This window comes from Esox lucius, chromosome 13 (genome assembly GCF_011004845.1).
Source record: "Esox lucius isolate fEsoLuc1 chromosome 13, fEsoLuc1.pri, whole genome shotgun sequence".
Lineage (NCBI taxonomy): Eukaryota > Metazoa > Chordata > Actinopteri > Esociformes > Esocidae > Esox > Esox lucius.
In genome coordinates, this window is record NC_047581.1 from 9,776,260 (window position 1) to 9,803,918 (window position 27,659).

Consider the following 27,659-nt stretch of genomic DNA (forward strand, 5'->3'; position numbering starts at 1 on the left):
TAACAATAAGCACTTGGACATAGACAGCTAGAATAAGAAAAGATGGTGGCAGTGTTGGTTGACACCTTTCAGGAATGTTCTTTAATTGTTGGTTGGTTGTTAAATAATTAGACCACAGTCCCACAGAGTAACCCATCATGAATATATTAAATACTGTCATTCAAACTGGTAAAAACCAGACCGGCACACTCTTCAGAATAAGAGCATGCAGTTCTCGGGGGAGGGGTACCAGGTTAGGGCTCAACTGAACTGAAATGGAATTATTGACCCCACTACTGGTGGGTCTCTCGTGGAATAGAAGGAGAGTAGTTACATTGCATGATACAAGCCTTTGAAACGTGATCATGAGTGGAGTGCACCTTTACACAGGACACTGCGGTCCCAGTGGAGAAACACGACTAGCTCTAACTAGCTAATGTACATCCGATACTCACGCATGTTATGATGAAAAACACATAACATCAGCTTCCGATTACAGTCTAACCAACCACACTGCTCAATAACAAAAATAAAAGTAAGCATCATGACAATTTGTACAGTACCAAAACCTAGTATTCATTGTCTACCTTCGACCCCTCGTTTAAAAAGGGCTAAAGGCGTGTAGTTTGAAACGACCATCATCATAATTCCATAGACACCAGACGGACAGTGCTACGACGGGCGTTCAGCGTTAAAAAGCAGTTGAAGTTTGGATTAACAGACAGTCGACGTTACCACTATGATGCGTGAAAAAGGCCAGCGGATGGTCTGGGAGGACCCCAGTAACAAACAGGAAACAGAACCGAGCAGCACATTGGACAGGAGAACTGGAGGCAAAGTTGGCAATTCTTGTCTGGTAGAAAGTTCTAGTCTCTACCGAAGATTGTTTTGTTGCAGCAGAACGGTCCCTTAAGCCTGAAGGGATGTGAACTTTTCCCCTTGGGTCAGAATCTGCAATGGAGAGATTGAGAACAAACCCGCCCGCCCCCGCAACATGAGACAATGGGTAGTCATTGGTCGTAGTGTAGTAACCCCTCCTCTCAAAGGAAGTCCAACGAGAGAGGGGAGGGGCTTGTAACGTTGGACTGTTGTAGGGTGTGCTGCGGCCCAGCTCTCAACCATTCAGTGCCAAACCAATAAATACTTCAAGTAAAAACAAATCCCACCACATGAACAAAAGAAACGTCACATGCTTCTCTTAGTCTTTAGAAACACAGAACCGAGTGAATGAACACATTGAGGTCCGGGCAGAGAAGGTGCCACATCTTGGTTCATTAGGATGACAATCCTACTTAGAAACCACCAGTACAGTATACATCCAAGCATCTGTGACCCCCATATAAGACAAAGGGAGAGACACACACACACAGAGAGAGAGAGAGAGAGAGAGAGAGAGAGAGACAAACCGAGAGAAAGTGAGAGAAAGAGACAGAGAGAGAAGAGGGCGAGAGACAGATTGGACCTATTGGCGGTGGACATCAATGCAGTCTTTCCAGGAGAGCAGGGAGGAAGAGATACCAGGAGGGGTCCCCCATGGTGAGTTCCAGGATTATTTCCCAGCCTTCTTTGGCATAGTGGTTCTCTTGGCCTGCCACAGGTGGTTGTGGATGGTGATGGCGTCGATGCTAACCGACACGGTCTTGGCGGGGATGACCGTAAACTGCTTGCGGTCCGAGCTGTACTTGTAGAGCTTGTCGATCATCTTCTTGCTGATGCTCTTGGGCCCTGTGCCGGTGAGCTTGAGGATCTCCTCGGTGTCGGGGAAGTAGGAGTAGACACCACGGAACTGGCAGCCTCCGTCCCTGAACAGGATCATCAGGTGGTGGGCTTCAACCTTCTCCAGCTCCTGGGATCAGGTCACGGGTAGAGTGATTTTAGTTAGTATATGGCTGACAAATATACAGTACCATTTAAATGTTTGGACAGATTTCAATATCCACATTGTAGGATAATAGGGAGGACAAAACTGAAATGACACAGGAAAACACGCAGTAACTAGGGCTATCACAATTATGACAATTTAGGTGACGATTGTGGTTAAAGATTTAATTGTACCCCACTATTATAGTGTAAGCCTAATAGAATTGTAGGCCTAAAGATACACCTGATGGATCTGGAGACTTTTAAGTGCCACATTTCTGGTGCAAATCTAAATTATTGGGCTCACCTTTTTCATTTGGCTTAAAACCAAAATGCACCCAGGGTGGTGCAGTCGTGTTCAGCTTTGGAACTACCATTAAATCAATGTTGTTAACGATTGCAAATTCACAAAACACAACCGCAAAGCAATGAAAACATTTTCCTGCGCATCGTAACATTTCACCTCGCGCTCTGCAGCAAATATTATAGCCTAGTTTCTTGAAAAAGTCTAGCAAAACAACAATGCAATTAAAAATGGAAAAAAAGGACAAAACATTTTATTTTCAAATGTTAACATGCAATGGGACCACAGATTTCTATCCATGCATTTTAATGCCCATTATCTGATTAAGAAGTATGAATGCAAATGACAAAAGTCAACTTACAATATTAGCAGACATTTCACACACACTTAAGTATTTTTTCACTTTTGTAGATCAGAGTTGATGGGACAAATACGCAACTGAAAGGTGTTTGTCTATTAAAAAAATAATGAAATGACATTATTATTAAACACAAGCTAATCAGTCTCAGTTAATGATCTGTGCCTGTAACTATCAGCAGAGCTGTTTAACACTCTTCAGCACCCATGTACTAGACCTCCATACTGATGGAAATGTGCGTGGTATTTGTTGAAACGTTTCTAACATTGCCGTAAAAATCCCTTATTCAAATTGGAAACATATGGTTTAGGAAGCAAAAGATCATGCAAAAAGATCACGGTCATAAAGATAATTGCGATCTGGCTGAAATAACTAACAGCCCTAATAGCAACCACAAGTGTTCAACAGATTAAAACATTTAATATTTTACATTCTTCAAAGTAGCCACCCTTTGACTTGATGACAGCGTTGTACTCTTGCATTCTCTTGCTTCATGAGGTAATCACGTGGAATGCATTTCAATTTACATTTCTAGTAGTATTTCTTAATTCATTAGGGTGTGAATGAGTGACAAGAGTGAGTAGGTATGTCCTTTTGACTGGTACTGTATACGTTCTGAAAAAGTCTCCCATTGCAGGCAATTCAATAGGGCAAAGGTGCAGTGACCTCCGTTGTTGAGTGTGGAGCCATAGATTCCTACGCTTAAAAATAAAGCAAGATATTGCCGCGAGAGGGCCGCAAGTATTTCAGTGAGGGCGATGCAAAACGTCACTCACACAGTTGTCATAGCATGTGGTTCACTTCCCTATGTCACAGTCTAACAGCCGCAATGAGATGTTAAGCACTGCAAAACAAGTTTGATATTTTTCTTACATCATACTGGGTGGAAGGTGGTCCAAGGAACTAAGCCCCTGTCTCCAGTATATACGTAAAGACGAAGCATGGGTCTGAATCTGGCACACTGCCCCACTTTCTCTGCCCAAAACATTTGTTGCATAGACTGGAGTTTGTGGTTGACTTAGTGCATGCTGTCACAATCGCTGAATTTAACCTTAAGTTACGGCACCAACCGAAGGTGAGGTTATATTCAGGACAACAGTGTGTTTTAGGTCAAGAACCTGGTTTGGTGCAGTTGTAGAATACTGAGCCATTCTGACTCTCTAGATGTGACCTACAACTTCCTGTGCCAATTCACCTACAACTGCGTCCGGACGGAGTTAAAAGTGACTAATAAATAGGACAGGGAAATTAGGTTTGGAGTTCATTGGAAAGAAAAATAATTCTCTGTAGTAAAACGGTACTGATGCTGGTGTAGTTTGACCCTGAAATCTTAAGACTTTAATGTAGTTAGCGCTATGTCACTGGTTTTCAACTAGCGGTTCGCGAGGTTCTCATGGATTTTATTCCAATAATGACAAAGATTTGAAAACCTACCTCTAGAAGAGTGTTCTTCTGAGCTTCGTTAACCTTGCCAGCCAGGCAGCAGTGGGTGATGGCGTTGAAGATGATTGGTTTGTTGGACTTTGAACTGGGCTCCTTGAACAGTTTGGGACCTGAAAACAGCACAAGTATTTTCATTAGATGCAAACATGAACGGGGAAATGGGGGAGGATGTGAGAGACCAAGTGTGTTGGGGCACATTAGAGTAACAGTACTGGTATGGTAAGGCTTTTGGGCAAAGCATTGGTGAAAATCAAATAAATGCAAAGAACATGCTGTCGAGGCCCTTTTCTGACCTGGTGCAATAGTTCAATGTTTCGGAATTGTACAGGTCGGATGTGAACGTGCACTGACCGGTGTACTCTGCCATAGAGGTTATGGAGGACGCCGTGGACCCGTTGTCCCAGTCTCGCTCCGTGTTGCGACTGGCATTCCGACTCAGGCCCGGGAACGACTCCACAGATTCGCCTCTGGAGAAGGGTACAGAACAGGGGGAAACCAACGGATGAGAACCGGTAAAAAACGGTGCCGAAGACAGAGAAAAGAAGGCCGTGAAGGCCGGCCCCCCCTCCCCACCGGCCACAGGATTGGGACCTACCGTTGGGATCCAGCCCCTCCAGAGTTGACGCTGTCTGGCTCAGTGGTGGCGGCAGAGGCCAGGGACAGGCTGGAGCCTGACTGGGCACTGCTCAGGTTGTCAGCTGGAGAGCCAAAAACAGAGATGCCATATAAGTGCAGCCAACTATAGGCATTACACACCTATTCTCACGGCCGGCGCACACACGCACGCATGCAGTATATACGAAAGTCTCTGTACATATCTGTGCTACTTATACTATTAAATGACAAATCCTGGTACTAAAAGAGCACAGAGTTAGCATGCTTTTCTTCCAGGCCGGCTGGTTGTTGAGTAGGCACAGGACGGGCAGTCCCAATACTTTACCTAGCAACATGAACAGAAGGTCCTTCTTACGTGTGGAAGAAGAGCACTTGGAGGAAAAGGTGTCGCTGGAGGACTCCTCTCTGCTGAACGCTGACTTGGGTCGGTGGGTCTGGTGAACGGCTTTCTTGGGCTTAGTCTTCGGGGTCTTGGGCTTGGCCGGGCTGCCGAGGCCCTGCTCCTCCATCAGCTCCTGCTGCTTCCTCCTTAGGTACTGCTCTTTGATCAACTCCCTGCGAGCTTTCTCCTCCTCCTTCCTCATCCGGTCTTCTTCCGCCTTCTGCCTGGTGGGGAGAAATGAAAAGACCAGATTCGGCAACTAGACTTTTCACAGAGGTTTATCACACAGCAAGGATGATGGATATTTCAAATATATTCTGCGCATTTACTAGACAATGTGAGGTGCAAAGAGAAAATACATTAACATATAATAAAATACAAACATACACCGTAAAAAGTTCACAGCGAGAGAAGTTCTATCATTGCACAAAAGTCTGGAATCACATCTAAACAAATAGACATTTAGGGTTGGATTCTAAATAGGCTGTATCATGCATACCCCAGAATACAGATCAAAAACTACAGGACAACCCTACTTCCAAGACTTGGATTGATACTTAATTAAAATGTTAGTGTGTATTGCATACTCCATCGTATGACACAAAATTAAACCTCAACTATCGCTCCATCGGCTCAGTTCGGTAGACAGGGGATCTTTGCAGACATAGCTGTTATTTGGTAGCAGAGAAATCAGTCGTTACCTGGCCTCTTCCCGCTTCTGTTCGCTCTCTGCCTCCAGCTGTAGCTTGCGAAGGCGGGCCTCCTCAGCCTTTTTCTGCTGCCTTACGAGAAACGCTGCCCTCTTCTTAGCCAGCTCATCCTCTGCCTTCTGTTCATCCTGCAGAACAGAAAGGAACACTTGATCAATACCAGAATCAGTTACCTTGATTAAAAGTAATCCAATTCTATTTCTATCCCTTGCCCTCATTTTTCTCCGCTAGAATTCTTTTAGATTCTTTTTTAAAAACATCAACACGACACCTTCTCGTTAAACCATAGAAAAACCTCCAGGTCTTCCCTCGTCCGTTTTGCCATGTTGACAAATGGTATAAGAAATTCACAAACCCAAAATATGACTGTCACAGAAGACATTACAATTGTATCACGACATAAAGGGCGACATTTCAGAAGTACCTTAAAGAAGAATCCCAGGCCAGATTTCAGTTCCCCGTCATCCCCCTCAATGGTGCTTTCCTGACCCTCCCCCTCAAGCTCCTCTGGGTCCTTCAGGTCTGACAAGTCCACCTCGATCAGGGGGGCTTTGCTCCGTGAAACCTCCTCCGAGGGGACATTCTCCTTCCCCGAGCCGTCTGAGGAGTTCAGCTCCCCCTCCCTCGGGGTACTGGACAGGCACTCGTCAAAGGACACTTCTGGGGTGGTGATCGTCACCGGTTCGTTCCGGGCCACAGCGCGCAGGTTGGACTCGTCGTGGAGCCTAAAGGTGGCGCTACGACCAGGTTTGTCCTGCCCGCTGTTCGTCTCCCCGATGGCGGGGGGGGTTCTGGGGCTGGCATCGGGCTGGTCGGCCCTGGGGGACCTGCCCCCAGGGAACTGCCTCAGGTGGGGCAGAGTCTCCAGGCTGTGAGTGGGGGTGATAGCACGGCTGGAGGCTAGGCCCTGTCGCCCGTGCTCCTTGGCCAGCTTCAGCTCCGAAGGCTTAGACCTGGGGCCTCTGGCCGACGTCAGCTTGGGGGGTTTCCTGGTGGGCGCTGTGCCCGTTGCCGGCGTGCCACTTCCGATCTCCACAAAGTGGACCGCCGCCCGGGCCTTGGGTTCAGAGACGGCGGGTTTGTCATTGGTCAAGGACGGGGACAGGACGCCGGGAGGGGACTGTACATTCTGTTTCATCAGCTGTTCCTGCTGGAGGGAGAGCTGCATCATCTGCTGCTGGATGCTGCCAATGGCGTCGTTCAGCATCTCGATGGAGCGGTTGCACTCGTTCAGGTCCAGTTCTTCATCGAGCAGAGGACCTGGGCTACGGCTGCCCTTCCGGTCAACTGCCTCAAAGGCACCCGGGACCGGCGAGGCGGACGAGTCTGTCTCTTTGGCCGCCCTGAGCATGTCCACGCACGAGTCGTCTTTCGAGCTCCCGCCTTTGTCCCCGTTAAGCTCCTCTTTGGAATAGTGGTCCGGTTTGAGCAGGTGGGGCAGGGTGTCACTCTTGCCCTTCTTGACAATGTGCAAAAAGGCAGCCTTGCCCAGCTTCTGCCTCTGTCTGGCTGACAGAACCTCCATTTTCTTCTTCTGGTGCTCGATGGCCTTCCTCTTCTCCTCCAGCTGCATATGGAGCTGGACCAGTTCAGAGGCCAGCACGTTGTTCCCTCCGTCCCCCCGGCCGCCCTGGGGGGAGCAGGGGCTCTGGTCCCTCTTTAGCCTCCAGGACGTGGGCAGGGACAGGGGCCCGCTGCACTCAGAGCCGTCCGGAGTGGTCCTCTGCGAGCTGGAGGCGCTGGTTCGCAGGTCCTGGTTGCTGCCGAAACGCTGCTGGGCTTTGCGCTCGGCAAAGCTGGTCATGCGCACACTGCCGCTGGCCAGGCTACTGGCCTGAGAGTGGGTGCTGAGACAGGGGCTGGAGCGACCGCTGGCCCCGTCGTCCCCTTTATCCTTGTCCTCCTTCTCCTTCACTTTCTGGTCCTCCTGAAGCTTGGCTGACTCTTCCTCCTCCTCGTCCTCAAAGGACTTCCTAGGCCTGGTTGGGTCTTTGGTGGTGAGGGCTTCGTCCAGGTCCTCCTCATCGGCCTCGTCCAGGTCCAGCTCGTGCCCGGGCTTCTGGTCCTCACTGTCCGAGTGGAGGTAGAATCCCCCGGGGGGTTCTGCGCTGCTGGTGACAAGGGGCTTGAAGGATCCTTGTCCCTGGGGTGGCCCGGCCAGCCAAGCCTCAGTGGACATGTCCAACTCCCCACTAGAGGTGGGAGTATACGTCCGATTTAGGCTGTTGGGGGTTTTCCTCCTGGCAGATGTTGCGAGTGCAGGTCCTCCCTCTGCTCTCCGGAGGGACCCCCCTCCCCGCGACCGCCCAGCCTCCCCGCTCTCCTCCTCCTTGTTCAGGCATACGGACTTCTCCTTGGCCGGTTTTAACACAGCAGGCATCAGTGGTTCCAAGTAGAAACTATCCTTGGGCATGGCCCCGGCGGGCCTGGCCTCCAGCGGGTTGTTCAGAGCAGGCGACGCTTCAGTCCTCATCACTGCCTCCAGCTCCTCCTCCTCCAGGTCGACGTTTCCCAACAGGCCGTGGCCGTTGACCCGTTGGGGCGCGGAGGCGACTTGGGGGCGGACGCCTTGCGCGGGGCCGATCAGGGTGTGGCCCTGGGGAGTGAGGCTCTGATGTTTGGGGGTGAGGTTGGCCACGTTAGAAGCCAGGCTGTCTTTGCTGATGGAGCGGGCCAGACTCACGCTGTCACCGGAGGCTATGTCGGCATCGCTGTCAGTGGCCGATATGCCGAACGTATACGGGTTGAGCGTTGACATTGGTCTGGGAGGGGGCGGCAGATATCAGAGAGCGTGAAACACTGTTTGGAACATTTTCAAACACTTTGCTGTGAAACAACATACTATACCTTTGTCTTTTGTCAGGCCAGGCCTGCACAGAAGCTCGTGGCTGTCGGTTCTCCAAGGAGTTGGAGCGGTTCCTGATGCCTGGAGAAACAGACGAAACATTAACCACACACAGGAGCCAGCCTCGCGGCTAGAGCATCTGATTGGTAACTGAAAGTTGATAGATTAAATCACGAGGTGAGAAATATAATCTAATCTATCCTTGAGTAAGACAGTGAACACAAACTGTCCCGGCAAACTACAAATTCAAAGCAGTCACCAACAATACAAAACGTGGGCTGTAGTAGTTATTCAGTGGGGGCACAGTCAAAGTATCATTGTTAAATGTGAGATCTGGGTGGTTTGTGCCAGCCCTCAACGGTAAGTATCATTATTAAATGCGACATCTGGGTGGTTTCGGCCAGCCCTCCATGGTAAGTATCATTGTTAAATGCGACATCTGGGTGGTTTCGGCCAGCCCTCCATGGTAAGTATCATTGTTAAATGCGACATCTGGGTGGTTTCGGCCAGCCCTCCATGGTAAGCGCATATTACGGTGCCCTCACCTGATCCATCCTCCCCCTGCTGCTTCTGCTGCCTCTGTCTCAGGGGTAGGAGCGGGTGGGACGGGCTGAAGGACGCAGCAGGACCTCCTTTACTACTGGGAATCACAGAGACACACATCACTCACCTTGAGAACAATGTAAAACCACGGCATTAGCCAACATTCAGATTACGACAATTCCGTGTTTGCAGGATTGCATATTTTGCAGACATTTTTCAAGGTCTTAAGTTTTAAGCATGCAGAAACATTTAGGGATTAGCCCCTCTAACACCTCTGGTAAAGCAGATTGACCCACATCGCCCAGAACATTAGCAGTCTAGTTGTCTCACATAGGGAATCACACAAGTCTTTATTGTTGCACTTTGAACAATGAGTGAAAGTGAGCACTACTAGTCATCCTGGAGTCGCCTTCCCTGTCACTGTCAATGGAAATTACAGTCTTCATCCATCTGACCAACTGTTAATCCATATAGCTAATATTAGATCCTCAAATTGATTAACACACAAACAATAAATCACACAACTAGGAACGAATGTCTTCTTTAAGGCTAGATGGACTGAAGAACATCAGTAAATCAAGTAATATCGAACACAGTAGTAGGAAAAAACAAAGGTAAAAGATAAAGGGCTGGAAGCCAAGCCAATGAGTGTGTGCATTAGGCCATACGACAAAGACAACTGCTCTATCGGCGTCGAGCTTACTGGGCAGGACAAAAACAGCTGATGAAACACGAAATGAGAAGGGCGTGGAGAGAGAAAGGAAAGACTTACAGAGGGTCACAGTCTTCAGCAGGGTGAAGAAAGTACCTGTTGCAGACATCCGGACTGCTCTGGGCAGAGACCGACAGAGAGGCCTCCGCCATGCCAGGGGTCACCTGGAAGCTACGTTTGGTGGCGTTGGAGATGGGCACTGAGGGGCGGGCACTCTTTGGCTGAGCCATAGCTCGGGCTGTTGTGACAGGAGGGGAGAGGCATCAATCAAGGGGTGGAGAATTGGAGAAGTTAAAAAAAGCTGCTTTATTTCCATTCTAAATGAATATCAAGTAAGGTAAGGAATATCCCTGACATTATAAGACTACTGAACTGGATACTAAGTCACAGGAATTACAGTGAACATATTTGCGGTAATGAATAAAAGGACACTTGACACTCCAGTGAACCACACCTGTATGAAAAAGAACACAATGCTGCTCAAACTTATCCTGCAGGATAAACTGCTTCAGATAGCCAGCCCAGCTGAAACTATTTTCATACTTACACATGGGGCTGGTTCTGCAAACATCGATTAAGCCCAGTCCTGGATAGGACTGCACGATTTGGATAAAATATTAAATCGCAATTTTTGACAAATATTGCAATTACGGTTGATTTGCGATTTTCAAACATTGGTGTAAACAGCGGAGATAATCCCACTTGAAAATAGAGATCATAGCCTAGAGATCATAGCCTAGATAGTGTGCTATTAAACGGAATTAAAAACAAATCAATTTTACTATTCGTTTAACTACTCATTTAATGCAATGGCATTGGCTATGTTCGTGCCATTGCTGTAGCTATTTAGGCAAAATATCTCCCTATACATCTATATTTTCTCCCATATTAAGTATGTTTGCAGGCACTGACATTGAAGCCGAAACATTTAATAACCATGCTGTTGTGTATAGGGGATAATATCTTGGTGCCACTCACTAGCTTGAAGCAGACATCTTCGCTAGCAGGTGCAGTGTTAACTCCAAATAATATTGAAAAACCATCAAGTATTTAAACAACATGAGTCCAGGTATTTAAGTAACCTACAAAAAACCTACAGCAACCGCAAGAAAAACCATTATGGACATATGATGTGTGCCCATTGCATCTCATTTCCCTTTTTTTGGACTACAAAATCGCTTAAGTTGGCAATTTGGACATTGCACTTGTCAATATCGCTATTTCAATTATAATTCAATTTGTCATGCAACCCTAGTCCTGGACAAAAAAAACAAGCTTAATTGCATAAACCAGCCCATAACGCGGAGTACATCTTGGTCACGCACCGAACACAGCAAACCCCTGACAAGCAGACGATGCTCACCGTCTTTGAACTCATCTGTCCTGGGTTGGACAAACTCTGGCTTGACCGTCTCAAACCACCAGAAGAGCTCAGCGATGAACACCATCACATTGTGCTGCAGGGAGAGAACGGAAACCAAGTTAGACATATGCGACCAAATACAAAGGCAGATATCTATCGCTGAGAATCACACAATGACATTGTCTTTCTGAACGAGATGAAGCACTGTCACCCTTATAACAAACAGATGTCTAGCAGGGTTCGGTTGTGATTATGATATTGAAACAACAGCAGCTTCAGAAAGCTCATTTGCAACATTCACCTTGAGCACCAGAGGAGAGTAGAGCATATCTTCCATTGTCAGGTAAAAGCTCTTGTTCAGATACTCGTTGGCGAACTCCTTGAGCAGCTGGATATTGTACAGGCTGTCGGCTATGGAGGTCACCTCCTTCAGGCAAATATCTGATAGGAAAAGCAAACAGGTTATAAGTCAGGACACAGATGAAGGAGCAGCTGGTTGGATGTGTCATAAAAGGAGGGCTTCAAAAACCCTAAAGAAAGGAAATAAATCACTGCAAAAATGGAGAATACCCCCAAAATAAAAAGGCAACGGTAAGAGCAACGGTTTCAATAATAAAATCAGTAGAAGCCATGACCACAATTGTTTCAGTTCAATTGAAGCCTTATTACTCAGCTTAACCAAATTGCATAGGCCTAATGGGTAAGGCCTCCCTAGACTCAGTGAGAAAGCGTCCGTGTCCTACCGTCCAGCTTCATGAGGTCAGGGCAGTAGTAGTGAACCACGGTGAGGAGGGCGGCTCCGTCACACACATCCCTCATCAGGTCCTCCAGCACGGGGAAGAAAGGCAGCTGGCGCCCGGTGTTGTGCTCCCTGCGATACCGCACCTGACCAACAGGGGGAGGGGGAGAGACAGTCAGAACAACCATCGAGGAGCTATGACTTCTTACACAGGATGCACAGTTCTGATAATTTGTCCAGTTATAGGAAGCAAAAATAATAATAATGCTGACCTGATTGGTCAAAAGTATCAATTGGAGTGGGGGGGGGGTGATCAGAGTTGGGCCGCCTGTGTAAATATCGACTAATTGTGAAGAGATTCTAGTTTCTACTTGGGTTATTATTAAGCTGGGACTTATTTAGTGGAGTAACATTAGTGCAGATGGAAATATAACTAGACCAGATAAAAATGTAATGACTAGAGCAGACATGATTCCCTGTAAAAATAATAGAGAATCGTGTCCGGCCTCAAACACGCCATCTCTGCATGAATTCTATCAGTGGCACTACCTGAAAAAGCCCCAGCTTGTGTATGAGTGGTGGGTGGAGATGGGTAAAGTAGTCTTTTATAGAGCACTGACATGGAGCCGTGATTGCTCTGCTGCCCAGCCTCACACCGTCCTGTGAATGCAGTCGCCACGGTCAAACTGGGCCGCTCACACACAGAACAGAGTCACACATGGGAATCCCATAACCACTTCTCCAGGCCAAGTGTTGGGAGAAACCCGCCTGAACTACTGCTACCTTTGCCCACTGCCCTGGAGTATCTTAACCTAGACCAGATTAAAGTAACAGTTCATCAACATGGACTCCAACCATCAAACAAATGGGAAGTGCTGGATTCTCAACCATGGGGAATCCTGCAGGTCAAACTACCATATTACAAAACTGGTACCTAGAACCCTGGTTGCTGATTGGCAGAAGGCTGTGGTATATGGCCAATAAGCCCCAGCTAAGAGCTGTTAATGGGCATGACATTGTAGAATATACTGGGTGTATTGACAATATATCACAAAACCCAAAACGGTTATCAATGCAAACTACAACAGTTAAAAGGGATGTGATGTTATCAGCAATCAGGATTCAAACCAGCCTGGTTTATAAGTAAGAAGTAGGTTGCGGGGGGGTGGGGTGGGGGGGTGTACGGCCAATATACCGTGGCAAAGAGCTGTCCTTAGGCATGACGCACCGCAGTGTGTCAGATGCATTATTGTTCTTATAAACCATTTTCCAACGCAATCAGAGCAGTAAAAAAAAGTGTTGTTGTTACACCCGTGGATTTTGTTTATTTGTTCTGTTCTAATGAAGCTGGTAACAGGTTTATAACAACAGTACCTCAGGGTTTTTGTGGAACATTGCCACAACTCTGCATTGCCTCGTGCCTAAGAACATCACCCAGCCGTGGAATCGACCACATACCACACACCCTTGTACTTAAACACAACAAACTCATCTATACTTGGGAAATAGCTATTTCTACATGCGAAGGAGACCTTACTAGAGTGGAAAGTCACGCAACCAGAGAATAAGTTCAGATCTCTAGGGAGGCAGGGAGCTCTTCTACAGTAAGATTGACCGGGACTGTACCAAAGTGGGCTCCAATTCCTCTGGCTCCAGCATGCAGGGGGCCAGGGTGAGCATGACGTCAGACTGGGGACACAGCAGAGAGTGGAAGGAGTGAGCATGGGAGGAACAGGGCACAGGGAAGTGGGCTCGGCAGGTAGGGGGCACAGGTGGAAAGGGGCGTCAACGCCGCAGCACATGAAGGAGAAACAACAAAAGGCTGAGCGATGGGTTCATGGCTTCCTCTCGCTCTCCAGACACACACGCAGGGGCCCTGTTCACGACCCGCTCCGGCTTTCGCACATCAGATTTGCACGCCAAAACGAGTCCACTGTTTGCAATAGCTTGAAATGTGAGGCGGAAAACGCTGGTCACCCAAAATAAAATAAGTCACCAAATATCCAAAACCACTGGACTAGAAAATGGCACGTGACAGTAACTCAACTGAATGGAAATCAAAAGACAGCAGCCTTCCCCCATTGGCTACAAGCAGCACGGGATGGGCTTGGATGAGCCGTGGTGGAGTGGGACACACCGACACAGAACTATGCGTGCTGGGGGAGGGAGGGGGGGGACGGACTAGCAGCCAACTTACAGGTACTAGTTTCCAATACCATTTGGAGGGAGACTATCCAAGTAGCAGAGGACGGGGGGAGGTGGGGAGACAAACAGGAAGAATAGGAGCAGAAAGGTCAATAGGTCAAAGGGTCAAACAAACGTTTCTGATCAGCTGATGGGTTAACGGAACCCAGGTGGAACGGAGTGTAACACCCAAATGGTATTCAGGAGGAGTTCGGTTGACCTGAACCAGCTTGAAAAGACATTGTTAATGCCATGAGAATGACTAGGACAAATAAATACTAAATTGGTCCAACCGGCAACTGGATGTGTGGAATGCAGTCAAGAGAATGATGATGCACTGAAAACAGCAATCGTTGTCAAGAGTGCATCAAACTAGGTCAGCGGGAGACATTTTGGTGCTGGCACTGCATTTTCTTGGTTCTGTGGGGGCTGAAATGAGCCACGCGGCATCAGCCTTACCTTCTGGTGACTGGGGGACTCCAGCGGGTGCTGCTTGACTTTGAGCTCTCTCTCTGCCATCTCCCTCATCTTCAGATTAACCTGAAACAAAAGGCCAACCAACATTCCTGCTCAGTTCTACCACCGTAGCAGACAGCTTAGTACTTAGACCATCTGACCAGTAACCAAAAGGTTGCAAGATCAACTCCCTAAACCAGGAAGGTCTGCATAACCGCAACGGCTAAATATATATTTTTTTGTGATCTCCAATTTATACTTAAGGCCCGGCTTCATTGCAGCATATCCTAGCAGACTTGGGACAGTCGAAGTCAAGATCAATCTTCCAATGCACCCCAGATGCCATCTATCCAGAATCCTTTTGCCCTGGATGGAACATACTCTGGACGTGCCAATAAACTGTTTCCCAGTGACGAGAAAAACCCTGGATCTGTGTTTTCATTTTAATGTCTTCGCTGAAATAAAGATGCGCGTACCTTGTTGATCCAGAAGACCATGGCGTCCTCAAGGTCAAAGGGCAGCTCCTTGGAAGCGCTGAAGGTGGAGAAGCGTTTGACGCAGGCCACAACCTTTTCTATGCTGATCATCTCCACCGTGTAGGCCATCATAAGGGCATCGATCATCGGCATGTGGGCGCTCTGGATGAGAGGGGAAGATGGGGACAGCAAAGCTAGGTCATCAAACTGGAACTCTGGGAGAGGAAATGGCCGAGGCACTCATCGATCGAGACCATGTTGGCACGGTGTGGCGCCAGACAGAGGCCGAACGCCGACGACGCTATGCCAAGTCAGGGCATGGGCAAAAGCCACTCAGTGTGCGCGAGGTGACAGAGACGGCAGAGAGTAGGTCACAAAACAATGCCAAGCCGCAGTTAGATCACTGGTGCATGGAAACGTAGCGGCTAACTGGTGGGCAATAATCCATATCGGAATACATTTCCCAAATTGATGCGATAACTGGAATGATACATGAATGTGACACCATATTTTTCTTTTTAAAACTTTACATTTCTGCTAGAAGTTCAATGGTTGCAGCCATCACGTCCAATTAATCATCAAGAAAAGCACAATTAAAACAGGATTAAACATGAAGTATAGGCTGAACGATATGGAACAATGTGATAAGCTTTCACTAGGGTCAAAACGGTACATGTCTGTTAATCGCCCCTAACTCGACAGTGTGGGAGTTCTGGATGGGAGTGTGGAGGGCGGGGGGGGTCAGGACACCAAGGGGGGTATAAGGACACATGAGGACATGGGAGCATCGTCTAATTAAAGGATGACTGGACCATCCTCAGGCAATGAAACTATTGACGCGGATGGAAAAGAATAGCCTGTCCTGGTGGCTTTGTCTCCTGGTCCTCTATAGCGCAGTTTGAAATGCATGGCTATTGCAAACCAGCCGGGTTAAGTGGGTTTTAATTCCCAGGACCGCCTATATGTTTGGAAAAAATTAAGCACAGATGATCAAGTTGCTTTGGAAAACATTTGTCTAAATGAAATATTATGGGTAGCAATTCACTAATTAACCAAAACATTTGAAATTACACCTTTATACATTATTTATGCATTAGGCTACAATAACACATAGGCCTAGAAACTTGGCGTTATTGATCGCAGTGGCGAACATCCTAGGTATTTAACAAAATGCTTGACTCTAAATTCTTTATGGATAGTAAACTAGAATCGACGGCCATAATTCATACACATCTCAGTCAGTGTGTGCCTAAATGAGTAAGTCAATAATTATCTCATGTTCAACTCTGCAAATTGATCTGCGAAATGTAACTTGAGGAATAGTTCATACCAGGTAAATACTTAGGCAACTAATGTGGGTTTACCAGCTTTAATATGTTGAGTCGTGCCTAAAAACAACCCTTAAACATGGTAATATGGCTCTAAACCGCCAACCTTCTGTGGGACATTATTGCTTAAAAGACCATTTAAACAACAACAGTCTTGTTCCGTTTTTGTTTATGGCGCTGGAAGGACCAGTCACCCCCCCACTCCAATACACATTGAGTGAGACGTTGTTTTTAGACCGCAGCAACCATGAGGTGTGTCTGTAGAAAGTGGCCCACATCACCCGTTTACACTGTTAAAACAATGTACCTACAACCCAAGTCTTGTTTATATAAAAACAAAGAAAATAGGGCAGTACAGTACAGATTGGTACGTACACTACAGTACAGACCAGTTAGAATCCAATGTGTAAGCATTAACAACATGGATTTCCTGGCTGTCCTAAGACTGGACAGACACATTTAAAGTATCCATTGGTTCATCATTGATTCAGGGGTACGGACTAATACATGAAGGCCTCCAACCCCGTTGACGACAGAAACCCCTAATCGATGCACAATCCTCCAAACAGCAACTTTGTACATATCCAAAATGTGGCCCGTTTCCATTCGACTGTCACAAACAAATCACCAAACAGACTTCAAGCAGGCTGAATTAAAGCGATTCTTTGAAATGCGACCGAAGGGCCGAGGTGTGGGGCGACGTGAAGGAGGGCCCGCCCAAGCCTTCAAGAGCCCGTCTGACCCAAACACCCTGACGGTGTATACACAGATTTACCTAATCCTATTGAGGGAAACCGAGGCCAGCTCACGATTAGCTCAAAATTAGGCAAGGACAACAGCTATTAACAGGCCTCGACAGAGGGCCCCAACAAAGTCACAGATCCCTAATCTAATAGCGCACGCGCAAACACGACTTCCTACGATAATGTTTTACGACAGAAAACATTAAAACAATGCCTTACTATCATGTAACGGTGTTAAATAAACCATGAATATGCTAGCCGCGCAATGTACATCCTAAAGCCGGGAAATATGACCAACACATCGTTTGATTGGGTGACGTTATGTTGCCGTTTTTAAAAGAATGGAACCCAGGTGATTTTGATAGGGCTTTATCAAGCTGACATACTGTACGTTAAAGGCAAGTGGCAGTGAGCAGCAGGGCGTTGGGGCTTGGCGTGGGAAGCAAGGTGCAGGACAGAGAGCTTGACGACTCAGTCAGAAGAACAGAAAACAATGCATGTGCGTTTCGCATATAAACCAGACGTTAAAATACCATTAGTATCCAGAGTAAAAACCCAAAGCGCTCCGGGAATCGAGACCTCTAAAATCCAATACGACCTCAGGGCCTTCACGCAAGCAGACAGCCTCTGCCGGGCCTAGTCTGAAAGAGAGGGAGTCCAGGAGGTGCTGATGGACCCTGAGCGTTACATCACCCCGAGCAGTCTCTGCTCAGTTGTCTCTTTCTCCCTTTCTTCCAGCCAACCCAGGAGAAGGTCCTCAGCTGTAACCTTATATCTAGGCAGCAGCATACAAGACGTAGGGCAGGTATTACACACAGAGAGAGAGAGAGAGAGAGAGAGAGAGAGAGAGAGAGAGAGAGAGAGAGAGTGAGCCCAGGAGCTGCACGTGCGGTGGGGAGGAAGAACCTCTGCGTTGCCATGGAAATGCCTCCTCGTCAACTCAGCGACCGGGGAGGGGGAGCTCAGCCCTTAGACTTGCCTTGGACTCGTCTATCAAAGATAAGCACTTGTCCGCTCAGGAGGATTTCAGACTATTCTAAGCATTTGCGTCTGGCTGCTTACAGTACAAAATCCTCAGTCGGATTATACGGCAGCCTCTTTCTGTCAACAGTGGACACACACAGACACACGACTACCTGGATGCCACAGGTCTCCATGGTAACGGCAGGAAATATAGTTGTAAAGCAGTCGAGCAAGGCTCGGTACTGTGAGTGCAGTGAAACGTTGTATATTGGACCTCTTATGGAAGGAAATGCCTGTGTAATGCATTCTGGCAGAGAGACGTTGCCGTGAGAACGTAGGCCGGCTGTGAAAACAACACCGTCACTGATATCAAACCCTGTGCTCCCCACCCAGACACACAGTGCCAGAACATTCACCCACTACCCGACGTGTTCGGGAATGTCATTTACAGCGCAGAACAGGACCAGCTTGTAAATAACAATAGCACCGCGCGGCCCGGGCACCAGGGTAACGGGAGAATGCGGAGACTGGATGGAGGGCCCATAACGGTTGATCGACCATCGTGCAACCGCCGCAACAGACGTTCCACGACGACCGGACGAAACATACGGCCAAATTACAGCGTAAGGCGATGGAGAAAGAACGTCCAGGACGGGAGGAACCTTGGCGGGTCACTAAGCTCACAAGCCACAAAGAGCCTTTCTCCTTCAGGATGAGAGCGCGATCAAACGACCGGGCCAAAAGCAGCTGTTGAGAATTTACAGTAACTAGGCAACCACATTATTAGGACACAAATCAAAGACTCATTTTGCATCTACGAGGAAACCACAGATAGCGGCCAAAATGGTTCGAGTGGTGGCTTACAACTGAAAAGACTGGAACCTCAGAATAGAACGACAAGAAAGCGTGGTCTCTAGAAATAATTGAATTTGCTAACCGGGCAAAAAATGAGACGGTTGAGACAAGTTACCGGGCTTAGGGCAGTGAGACGTCCCGGCCGGAGAGAGACCAGAACAATAGCGGCTTTCACTGGTCGAGCATCATCAGCAGAGATAGGAGGAGGAGGAAGCGATGGTGATCTCTTCCCTGTGACACCGGGAACATTTCTGACCTTTCCCTATCTCTCCATCCATCGCTCTGCCTTGGCCAACGAAGAGAAACGCACAACAACCAAGCAGACATCCCAGCTTTCCTCGCCCTCCTCATCGTTAGCCCCAAATAAAGGCCAACACAGCGCTGGTGGAAAGCCTGTGCGTGATTACTTGTCAGACATGGTTTCAATCACGGGCGCTAACTCGCTCTAAAAGATGACTCTCGTCCACAAATCAGGAGAGGCTTCTGGCGAGAAATCTGCCGAGCACCATGGATCGCACACGCCCAACCGGTCGCACCGCTTCAAACACAGAGTGTGTAGAGAATGGGCCTCAGGGTGTCCGTTTCCTTGCTATGCAACAGGCGGACAGACACTCGGCTGGTGGTAGGGCAGGTGTCCACCATGTTGTTTTTATCTCTACTATGTGTTGAGAGTTAATGACAGGGGCCTCCGAGGTGGACAGGCGTGGACGGTGTACTTTAACATACCGTATGCCGGCATGTTTAGAAAAACGCCAAAGGGAGGTTTTCAAAGATGCCAATACTGCTGAAATGCTCGCATTCGTTTTCAGCAAATATCTGTTTATTTTATCATTAGCCTGCAGTAAACCTGCTTAGGACATGAAACAGATTGTTTTTGATTTCCCAAGTTTATGCAGTTATACAGAACAGCAGAGCCTGATCACGTTACTCTGTTTTCAAACATAACATTAAGAAGAAGCGGGAAGCTCTCCTGATGCACACGCCCAACTGGCCTTTATTATTATTATTCACGTACGCCAACGATACCGTGAACCCAACCCGGGGTTGGTCGAAGGATAACGAAGTGGGAATCCGGATACCGCCCGAACCCCGAACAACCCCCCCCCCGCACACTCACCATTTTGATAGGCACGCAGGCGAGGTCGGCGTCCGTCACGGGGACGTCGTCACTCTCCATGACGTAGATGCCCTTGCGGCTCAGGGCCTGGATGACGGACATGTGGGACTGCAGCGAGGCGGCCTGGTCCGTCTTCAGGATGAGGGCGCACACGCGACAGTAGAGCTCGCAGGAGAGCAGCAGGTGGAGGACCGGGGGCTTGATGTGCTCCTGCTCGTACTGGTCTGTGTAGAACGGGTCCCGCAGGTCCTCCGGGATGTGGTCTGGGTGGAGAAGACAGGGTAAAGATTAGACCTTAGAAAAGGTGTGGGCAAACGAAATGAATGGCCGGAGTCGATGCCATAACAACAAGTAGAACGCTACGTTTATAAGATCCCTGTGCACCAATGTTTTGGTTAAATTAACTACTCAAACACGGAGCATCAAAGCCATCGTTGGCCCACTAACACATGATCACATCTACGTATTTATTTCCAAACTTTCCTGCACTACAGGCTAATATGATATCAGCAAAATGGTGGCATCAGGTGTTAATCATTTCCACTTTACCGTCCTAGCTCCAGACCTAACATACAAGCATTCAGTCTAAAGAGGAGCAATGTGCAGAATTTATGCTGCACGCAGAAGCTATGTGAATTACTGCAACACCAGATCATATTCAAACCAACACATCCCAATCCCCCATTTGCCTGTTGTAACAGAGATTTTATAGACAAAAAATAAATCAGTGCCTGTTTTCCTCAAACGATCTGAGGAGTGGAGAGGGAGGGTGCCTCTTTTCCAATATGACTTTCACGGTCCGACAGAAATGCGGTATATTAGAAAGTGCTTTTGTTTGCACTAAAAATACAATTTCTGCATTGTAAATGTCTTTATTTGCTGTATATACGACTCCTTTAAGTGTTATTTTGGCAGGATGAATTCTTCCATCTAGCGGTGCTGCCAATGACGGCTGCATAAATAACCTTTTTTTGCCGTATGTTGTAAGGCAGTGTGTGCTAGCATTCAGCGTTGGACACACAGAACATTGAGAAAACAATCTGCAGTGACAGGGATGTACACAGGCCTGACACTCCATGGGTTGCAAGATTTTGTTGAATAATGTAACATTGTACTTTGAAAGCTATTGCATCTTTGGAGCGCATTGTTTCCCCAATCCTGGTCCTGGGGACCCTAAAGGGTGCACATGTTTGTGCCCTAGTACTCAAACCCCCGATTCAAAGGTTGCCTTATCACTTATACACCTGATTGACTAATCAACCTATCATCAAGTCTTTCATTTGAATCAGACGCAAGTGTGCTTAAGCAAAAACGTGCACCACTTGGGGCCCCCGGGACCAGGATTGGGAAACACTTCTGTAACTTTTCTTAGAAAATATGCAACTTTTAAACAAGGAAAGGGAATGTGACAACTGCAATCGGTGGCTGCGAGAAGGGTTCAGTTCACTAACAAATATTCACTAGCGAATGTGCTAGTCATGCATTGGGATCTACAATTCCCCAGCAGAAAAGGAAACCAATAGGCTATGGTAAGTACAGTGAGAGCAGAGCGAGCTGGATTCTCAGGTTACTTCAACAAAGCCTTTTCCCGTTTCCACCACAAATGAGGACAACAAACCCTGACCTACCAAGTTACTATAGCCCGTTTCACATTTTTCCAGACTTGCGTCAAACCAGAAAACACCATATTAGGCTAAAGCACTCCTGTAGGGAAGGATGAAATTCACGATTGGCCATCTGTCGATGTCACACTTGTGGAAACACAGTCGATGTACATATCTGTAATTACGCAGCAGTAAAGCCCAGCCAGAACTAGAACCCACCAGGAGCACATGTCACACGACGAGGCCATCCAGAAGTTCACTCAGAGAGGTGTGACTATCTAAAGTGCAAAACCTTTCAGAAGTCTCCTTGTCAGCTTGGGCTGAGAGCCAATAGAGCAGACATTCGCTGTCTTTTTCCCTCACATCTGTGCGCTGCCGTGCCGTTCCAGCCCTGAATGACTGAAGATGGTTTGAAAGGGAACTGGCTCGTTGGCATTCTCACACACGGGCTGATGTGTAGGCCTGGGGAAGAGTGTAAGCCGGTGCATCGTAACATGGCAACCAGACTAGTTACACAGAGTTAGATTTTTTTTAATGCTGAGATTCGAGGAGATACCCAGGATGAGTGAAAGCAGGCAACGGTATGCAGTCTAAACAACACAGCAGGTAGTCTAGATCTGGATCCCACCGCCACTCAATGTTCACGATAATGAGCTCCATTTCTGTAATAACGACAAGGTGATCAAAACGAGAGCTGTATTGTAGGTCTATGGGTAAAAGGCCAGGATCAGCAACGTTTCACACCTGCAAAGGAGCAGCCATGCTTTGGGGCTAATTCGTGAGAGTACAAAATCCACATACAACAACCCGGTTATTGAAAAGTGTACCAGTCAGTCATTCCTGGAGTGAGAGAAGGAGAGGAGTTGTGGGTGTGTCACCACATGAAAGAAGCCTCTAAAGCAGCGATTGTGTGAAAAACAAAGGGCATCCGGCCAGGATGGGACCCGGGCGGCTCTTCACGTTTGACTTCCCCCCGGAGACGCTGATACTGGGTGGCAGCAGCCGCCCCCCCACCTCCAGCCCCGTCCGTCCGGAGTCCTGGAACGTCCCACAACAGGGACAGGGTCGGGCACGGTTCCCCAATTACCACCAGGCCAGACGGGAGTAGGGCTGAGAGCACCAGCTGGCCCCCGACGGGGTCCTTTCTGGCAGACAGCCGCTGGCTCGAGGTGGCTGAGCCGAACAGAATCTGTGCGTTTCTCTACTTCCGCACGGGGACAGGCTCCAGCGCGCAAACACGTAAATGACACGCGCAGAAGCGCTCGGCGTGCCCGGACACGTAATGCAGCCGTCCGAATAGACATCCCCACCCACCGCCCGGATGAATCTCTGAAGGAAGAGGTATTGTCTGTCAGCCTGCCCATCCCTTTTCTATGCCTGTGAAGTCATTGGATGGAACCAGACCAATATCAGTGCAGCGTAGCCAATATACTCCACTACAGCCTTTGTAAACCAGTGGGTTAAAAGCCTAAAGGCCTAATATATACAATTCCCACTGGGAGAGAACTCCTGCGGCATCTGAGCCCAGAAAACGAAATGTTTTAGGCTAATGCAGTCAAATCTCTCCATGAAAACAGGCTTACTGTTCCTCGTCTGCTCAGGGAATTGTCTTCTGATGGACTCGACAGGCCCAGACTAGACGTTACTGTCCATGCAACCGTCCTCGGCTCAATCACTGATGAACAGGGCTGTTAGCCGCCGCGGCCCTTACAGCTGACGACGGACAGACTGTGGGGATATTCCTCTGAAGCAGGGAGAGGGGGAGCTAGGCCGCGTTCATCATCGGGACAAAAGCCAATTACTCGTTCTGAGCTCTCTGGGACCACGGCTGGCTATTAGAACGGGGGAGCGGTCAGGGAAGCACGCCTGTAAAACAGCCTCATATAGGAGAGGAACGGTCAACCCGTCCATATGGATAACCATTACAACCAAGGAGCCTCTGGTCACACAGTCTGGGCATGAGTCTGAGTCACATCACAAAAACCCGGAAATGAATCGTGACTCCACAAAGCGAAAATAGATTTATCGTGAAAAGAAACATAGGCCAAAATAAGAACACGGCAGGTTACGACAGACGGCGACACATCGCAGAAACCAAGGTCCCCTCAGTGTCACTCGTTCCAAGGGAGGACAGAGAGCACAAAATCAACAAAGACTGTACAGTAACTATCAAACTAAATAGGCCGTTGAAGCCAGAACTAGCAACACAATAGTCATTCCAAACGGGCAGCGTAAAAACCAATGGACGGAGCTCCTTTATGTCCATTGAGCGACGACGCCCCATTGACAGGACTGGAGCAATTAAAGATTCATGGCCGGACCAAGGGTTCTCTGTGAAAATAGGTCGTGTCTCACACATGACAGGTTCTCAACTAGTGATGGGAACCTGAAGTTGGGCATTTCCACAGCATCACAGCCGTGGGGGGGGGGGGGGGGGCGTTCTCCAACCGGATGTCCTCACCAACTCCTCAGCCCTCCCTGGCATATGTTTGAAAAAGTAAACAAATCAATGAAAAGGAGGCGAGAAGAGAGGGAGAAAATGAATATGAAACTGCTTTTGTATTACACAGGCAGGTCCTTATCCACTCGACTTCACACATGCAAATTCCTTTAACGGAATAAGAGTGGAAGGGTTTTTGAACGCACTATTTTCGATTCCGATAAAACAAACGTAGATTTGTGACAGATATCAAAACTCTTCAGAGCTGGGCTGTGAGAGTTAACTCAATGAAAGTCAGCCATCAGGGTAAAGACAGGCACTACCCCACTAGCCTACTAATGAACAGACTACTCCACCTCATTGGTTTACGGTCACAAAGGAGAAAAATATGTTCTTTAACGGAATGAGGAAACAAAATATCTACATTATCTCCAAGCCACGGCAATAACAATGCTGCCATTTTAAGGGGTTCTTACCCGTATCCACCCCCCCGTCAATGTATGTAAGTAATTCATGTGTACGCCCCAGTTCAGTTATGCAAAAACAGCCCAACGCAGATAACGCAAATACTGCAGTGAAAATCACAGCTGAGCTACAATACAACACAATTACAAACATGGGAATCTTGGAACAGCTAAAGACCCGGAGGCTTCCTAATCTGTACCCCACTGTGAATCTAGAAACCTCTGAACATGTTAGTGGTTTGGCCCTAACAAACCTATGACCGTATCAGTTTATTAGGCACCCACATACAGGAAAATAACCACAGTACAACAGTGTGGTGAGGAAAGGTATCTTACAAGGTAAAACTCACAACTGTCACCGATTGGCTATTGCAGCAGACAGCTACACCTGTTCGCATTCCTATTGGCTAAAACAAGAAAAAAATAGCTACCGTGGGCACGCAAACAACACTGGACAACTAAGGCGTGGGAAAACATCGCCTGGTCCCACAAATCCCAGCTCACTTAACGAGTGGCATGCAAAGTTCCCAGAACTCAACTCAATGGGGCATATTTGGGATTAGATTAAACAAGCTGTTAATAGACAGGCAACCTTTGGTTTATGCAAGAGAGCAAAGGGCTTATATCTAGCTCTGTGTTTTCCATGACATGACAGTCCATTGTGCTGATTTATGTTTCAGCGAGTCATGTCTCACTGTACTCCTGAAGGCTGCATCAGTGGAAAAAAACTGAATGGCAAAATTTAGTCAGTCAGAGGGGAGGCAAATTAATTATCAGCACTTAATAATTGAGAAAATGTATACAGTATATTTCTGTACGGTTACCGCTATCCAGACCTGTTCCAAGAAAGCTCATTGGGCCTAGCCTTACCGCTGTCAGTTTAAGGTGTGGATGACACAGAGACATGTTTTGTCCAATGACATTTCTAAACAACATCCCAGCCATGCAGATTAACCCCTCAACTTCAAGTTCAGGTGTTTCAAACACCAGATCAGCAGTGTTGTCTTTCTGGTCAATAAAAATCTCATGCCAACAATATTTTGGTCCACATAGTATAAAAACCCAGACCCGCCTTAGCAAACAGGGAAAAGGAACTTGCTTGCATCCACATATGTACTGTAACATACGCACATGTACAGGTACAAGTGTGTTGGTGACAAATATTTTTTGGGGGGAATATCAACTCTTCCTGAGCAACCCATACAAGTGTCACGAGTGAGCTGTATGTCTGAGAGCGATGACTGTTTTGGAACATGACAATGTCTACATTGGCATCTGTCTGTATATGGTTATGGGTAAGTAAAACAACCTACCAATGCCGTAGGCTTTGGCGAACAGCCACCGAAGGTTTGCGTCTATTTTGGCTCTGGCAGAGTCGTACATTTCCAAAGGTACCACCTCCACTGCCCCTTCGCCTGCTGTATCCAACTTTCTTCGGGTGCTGTCCCCGCCAGCACACAGATCCAGATCCATCCTAACAAACAAAGGAGACACATTCCCAGTCAAAAACATAAAAGTGGTTTCATTACCTTAACTAGACACTGAGGAACTGTACTAGTTAGATAGCTAGCTAACTTGCTGGTTGAAGCCCACTGAATACCACAGGCAATGTTAGCTAATGCAGGTTACACGAATATCTTAACTAATTTGATTAATTTGAACTGCTGCATTATATCAATCTACGCTAACTAGCTAGCTAGTTAAACTAATTATCGTACAGTACAGTAGCTTTATTTGGCGTCCAATAAAAAAAAACGGTGGATGTCTTAGGCTAGCTAACGTTAGCTAACTAGCGTACTATTGTAGCGAGCTGAGAACAGGGTGGACTGTTTTGCTGAATCAATATAATAACACGCAGCTAGCCAAAAATACCCTTACTAGATAACTGCAAAGATAGAACATAGATTGCCACCAATCACTGCAGACACCAGCTAGATAACTACCTAGTTAGTTACAGTGGGTGGATAAAAACAGTTCCAGCTAGCTGAGCTACACTACACCTACTGTAACTCCATTCGCTAAGTAGGTACAGTACCGTACAATTAGAAAATATTTTCTAAATACCTTTAAAGACGCTTTTCCTCAATCCACCCTTTAGATCCGACAGGAGAAATGATGTAACATAGCTAAATGACTGTCTTATGCAATTGCTTGAGCAAAGCCCAAGCAACACATAGCAGAAACCAGCGAGTTCAACAAACGGTCTCCTCCCCAGCAACAAAACCCAATTTGCGGCCTATGTATGTGTCTATGATAACCGCACCACAGGAACCCGATGAGCGTTTACTACCAATGGATGGCAGAGACGAAAATTTACCGAGGTTACGAAACAACGTATTTAATCATTCGGCGTTTTAGCGTGTATCTTTCTATTTCAGAAGATAATATCAGGCCGAAGCATTTTACGTATTCGTGAGAAGCACCTTGTGTGTACCTTCGTGTCCGCGCCTTCCCATAGAAATCTAATTGTCAGTCGGTGGGTTAGCATAGGTAACCACTACGCCTGCGTGGATGCTGAAATGTGCTATCATGCAACACGGCCAACACAGTGCAGAATGAGATTAAAAGAAACCCTTCATTCCCTGTTACAGAAGGGCATATGAAGGTAACAAATTAGCAACAGTGTTACATTCGATGTTTGTTGTTACATTCGATGTTTGTTTGCAAAAAAGCTTGTTTGCCAAATCAGAAATTACACAGTCTGTATGCCAATGACTTAGGTGTATGCATAGCCTACCAGTGGCTTTTGTTAGGATATATAAATACATCCCTGGAAAAATATGTAGTGTATAAACTGTTATTTTTCAGTACTAAATAACAACCCTCAAGGGATAGACCAATTATAGAAGAGTGAATTACGTGCCCCGTAAAACGTCATTGGTAATGGACATAATACTACCCAAGACCATTGGTCTAGAAATTCGTATATTAATTGCAGACAAATGGTGACTGAGGGACTGAGCTACCAAATATGAGGATTTGTGTACGATTCAAGATAACATATAGATCAGTCAGCTGGCAGTCAATGTCAGCAGTAATGGTGAACAAGGCTACCGTTTAGCAGGCCCAGAATGTATGCATTCACTAATGTTAATCGCTTTGGATAAGAGCATCTCCTAAATGACTTATGTGAAGTAATTTGAGCCAACCAAATGACAAGAAAACAATTCCATAAT

General features: G+C 47.2%; 1 protein-coding gene across 9 annotated transcripts; it reads right to left on the minus strand.

The window, feature by feature from the left end:
* Window positions 1-54: 54 nt before the first annotated feature.
* Window positions 55-27,095, minus strand: LOC105014066 (calmodulin-regulated spectrin-associated protein 1-B). Of its 9 annotated transcripts, none has more exons than XM_034296697.1 (20): window positions 26,907-27,095; window positions 25,797-25,957; window positions 19,976-20,238; window positions 14,970-15,131; window positions 14,497-14,577; window positions 14,051-14,083; window positions 13,480-13,542; window positions 11,858-11,999; window positions 11,416-11,555; window positions 11,115-11,208; window positions 9,848-9,989; window positions 9,042-9,136; window positions 8,499-8,577; window positions 6,076-8,413; window positions 5,643-5,779; window positions 4,885-5,165; window positions 4,540-4,642; window positions 4,296-4,411; window positions 3,936-4,054; window positions 55-1,825 (listed from the first exon to the last, which is right to left on the minus strand). In XM_034296697.1, exons 1-20 carry the CDS (start codon window positions 26,969-26,971, stop codon window positions 1,529-1,531), a joined length of 4,911 nt encoding a protein of 1,636 aa, XP_034152588.1. In that variant the 5' UTR covers window positions 26,972-27,095; the 3' UTR covers window positions 55-1,528. The 9 variants fall into 9 exon arrangements, with proteins under 9 accessions (XP_034152588.1, XP_034152590.1, XP_034152589.1 ...); XM_034296699.1 differs by having other exon boundaries at window positions 9,812-9,989; window positions 26,918-27,020; XM_034296698.1 differs by having other exon boundaries at window positions 9,812-9,989; window positions 26,548-26,966.
* Between the last annotated feature and the right edge of the window lie 564 nt (window positions 27,096-27,659).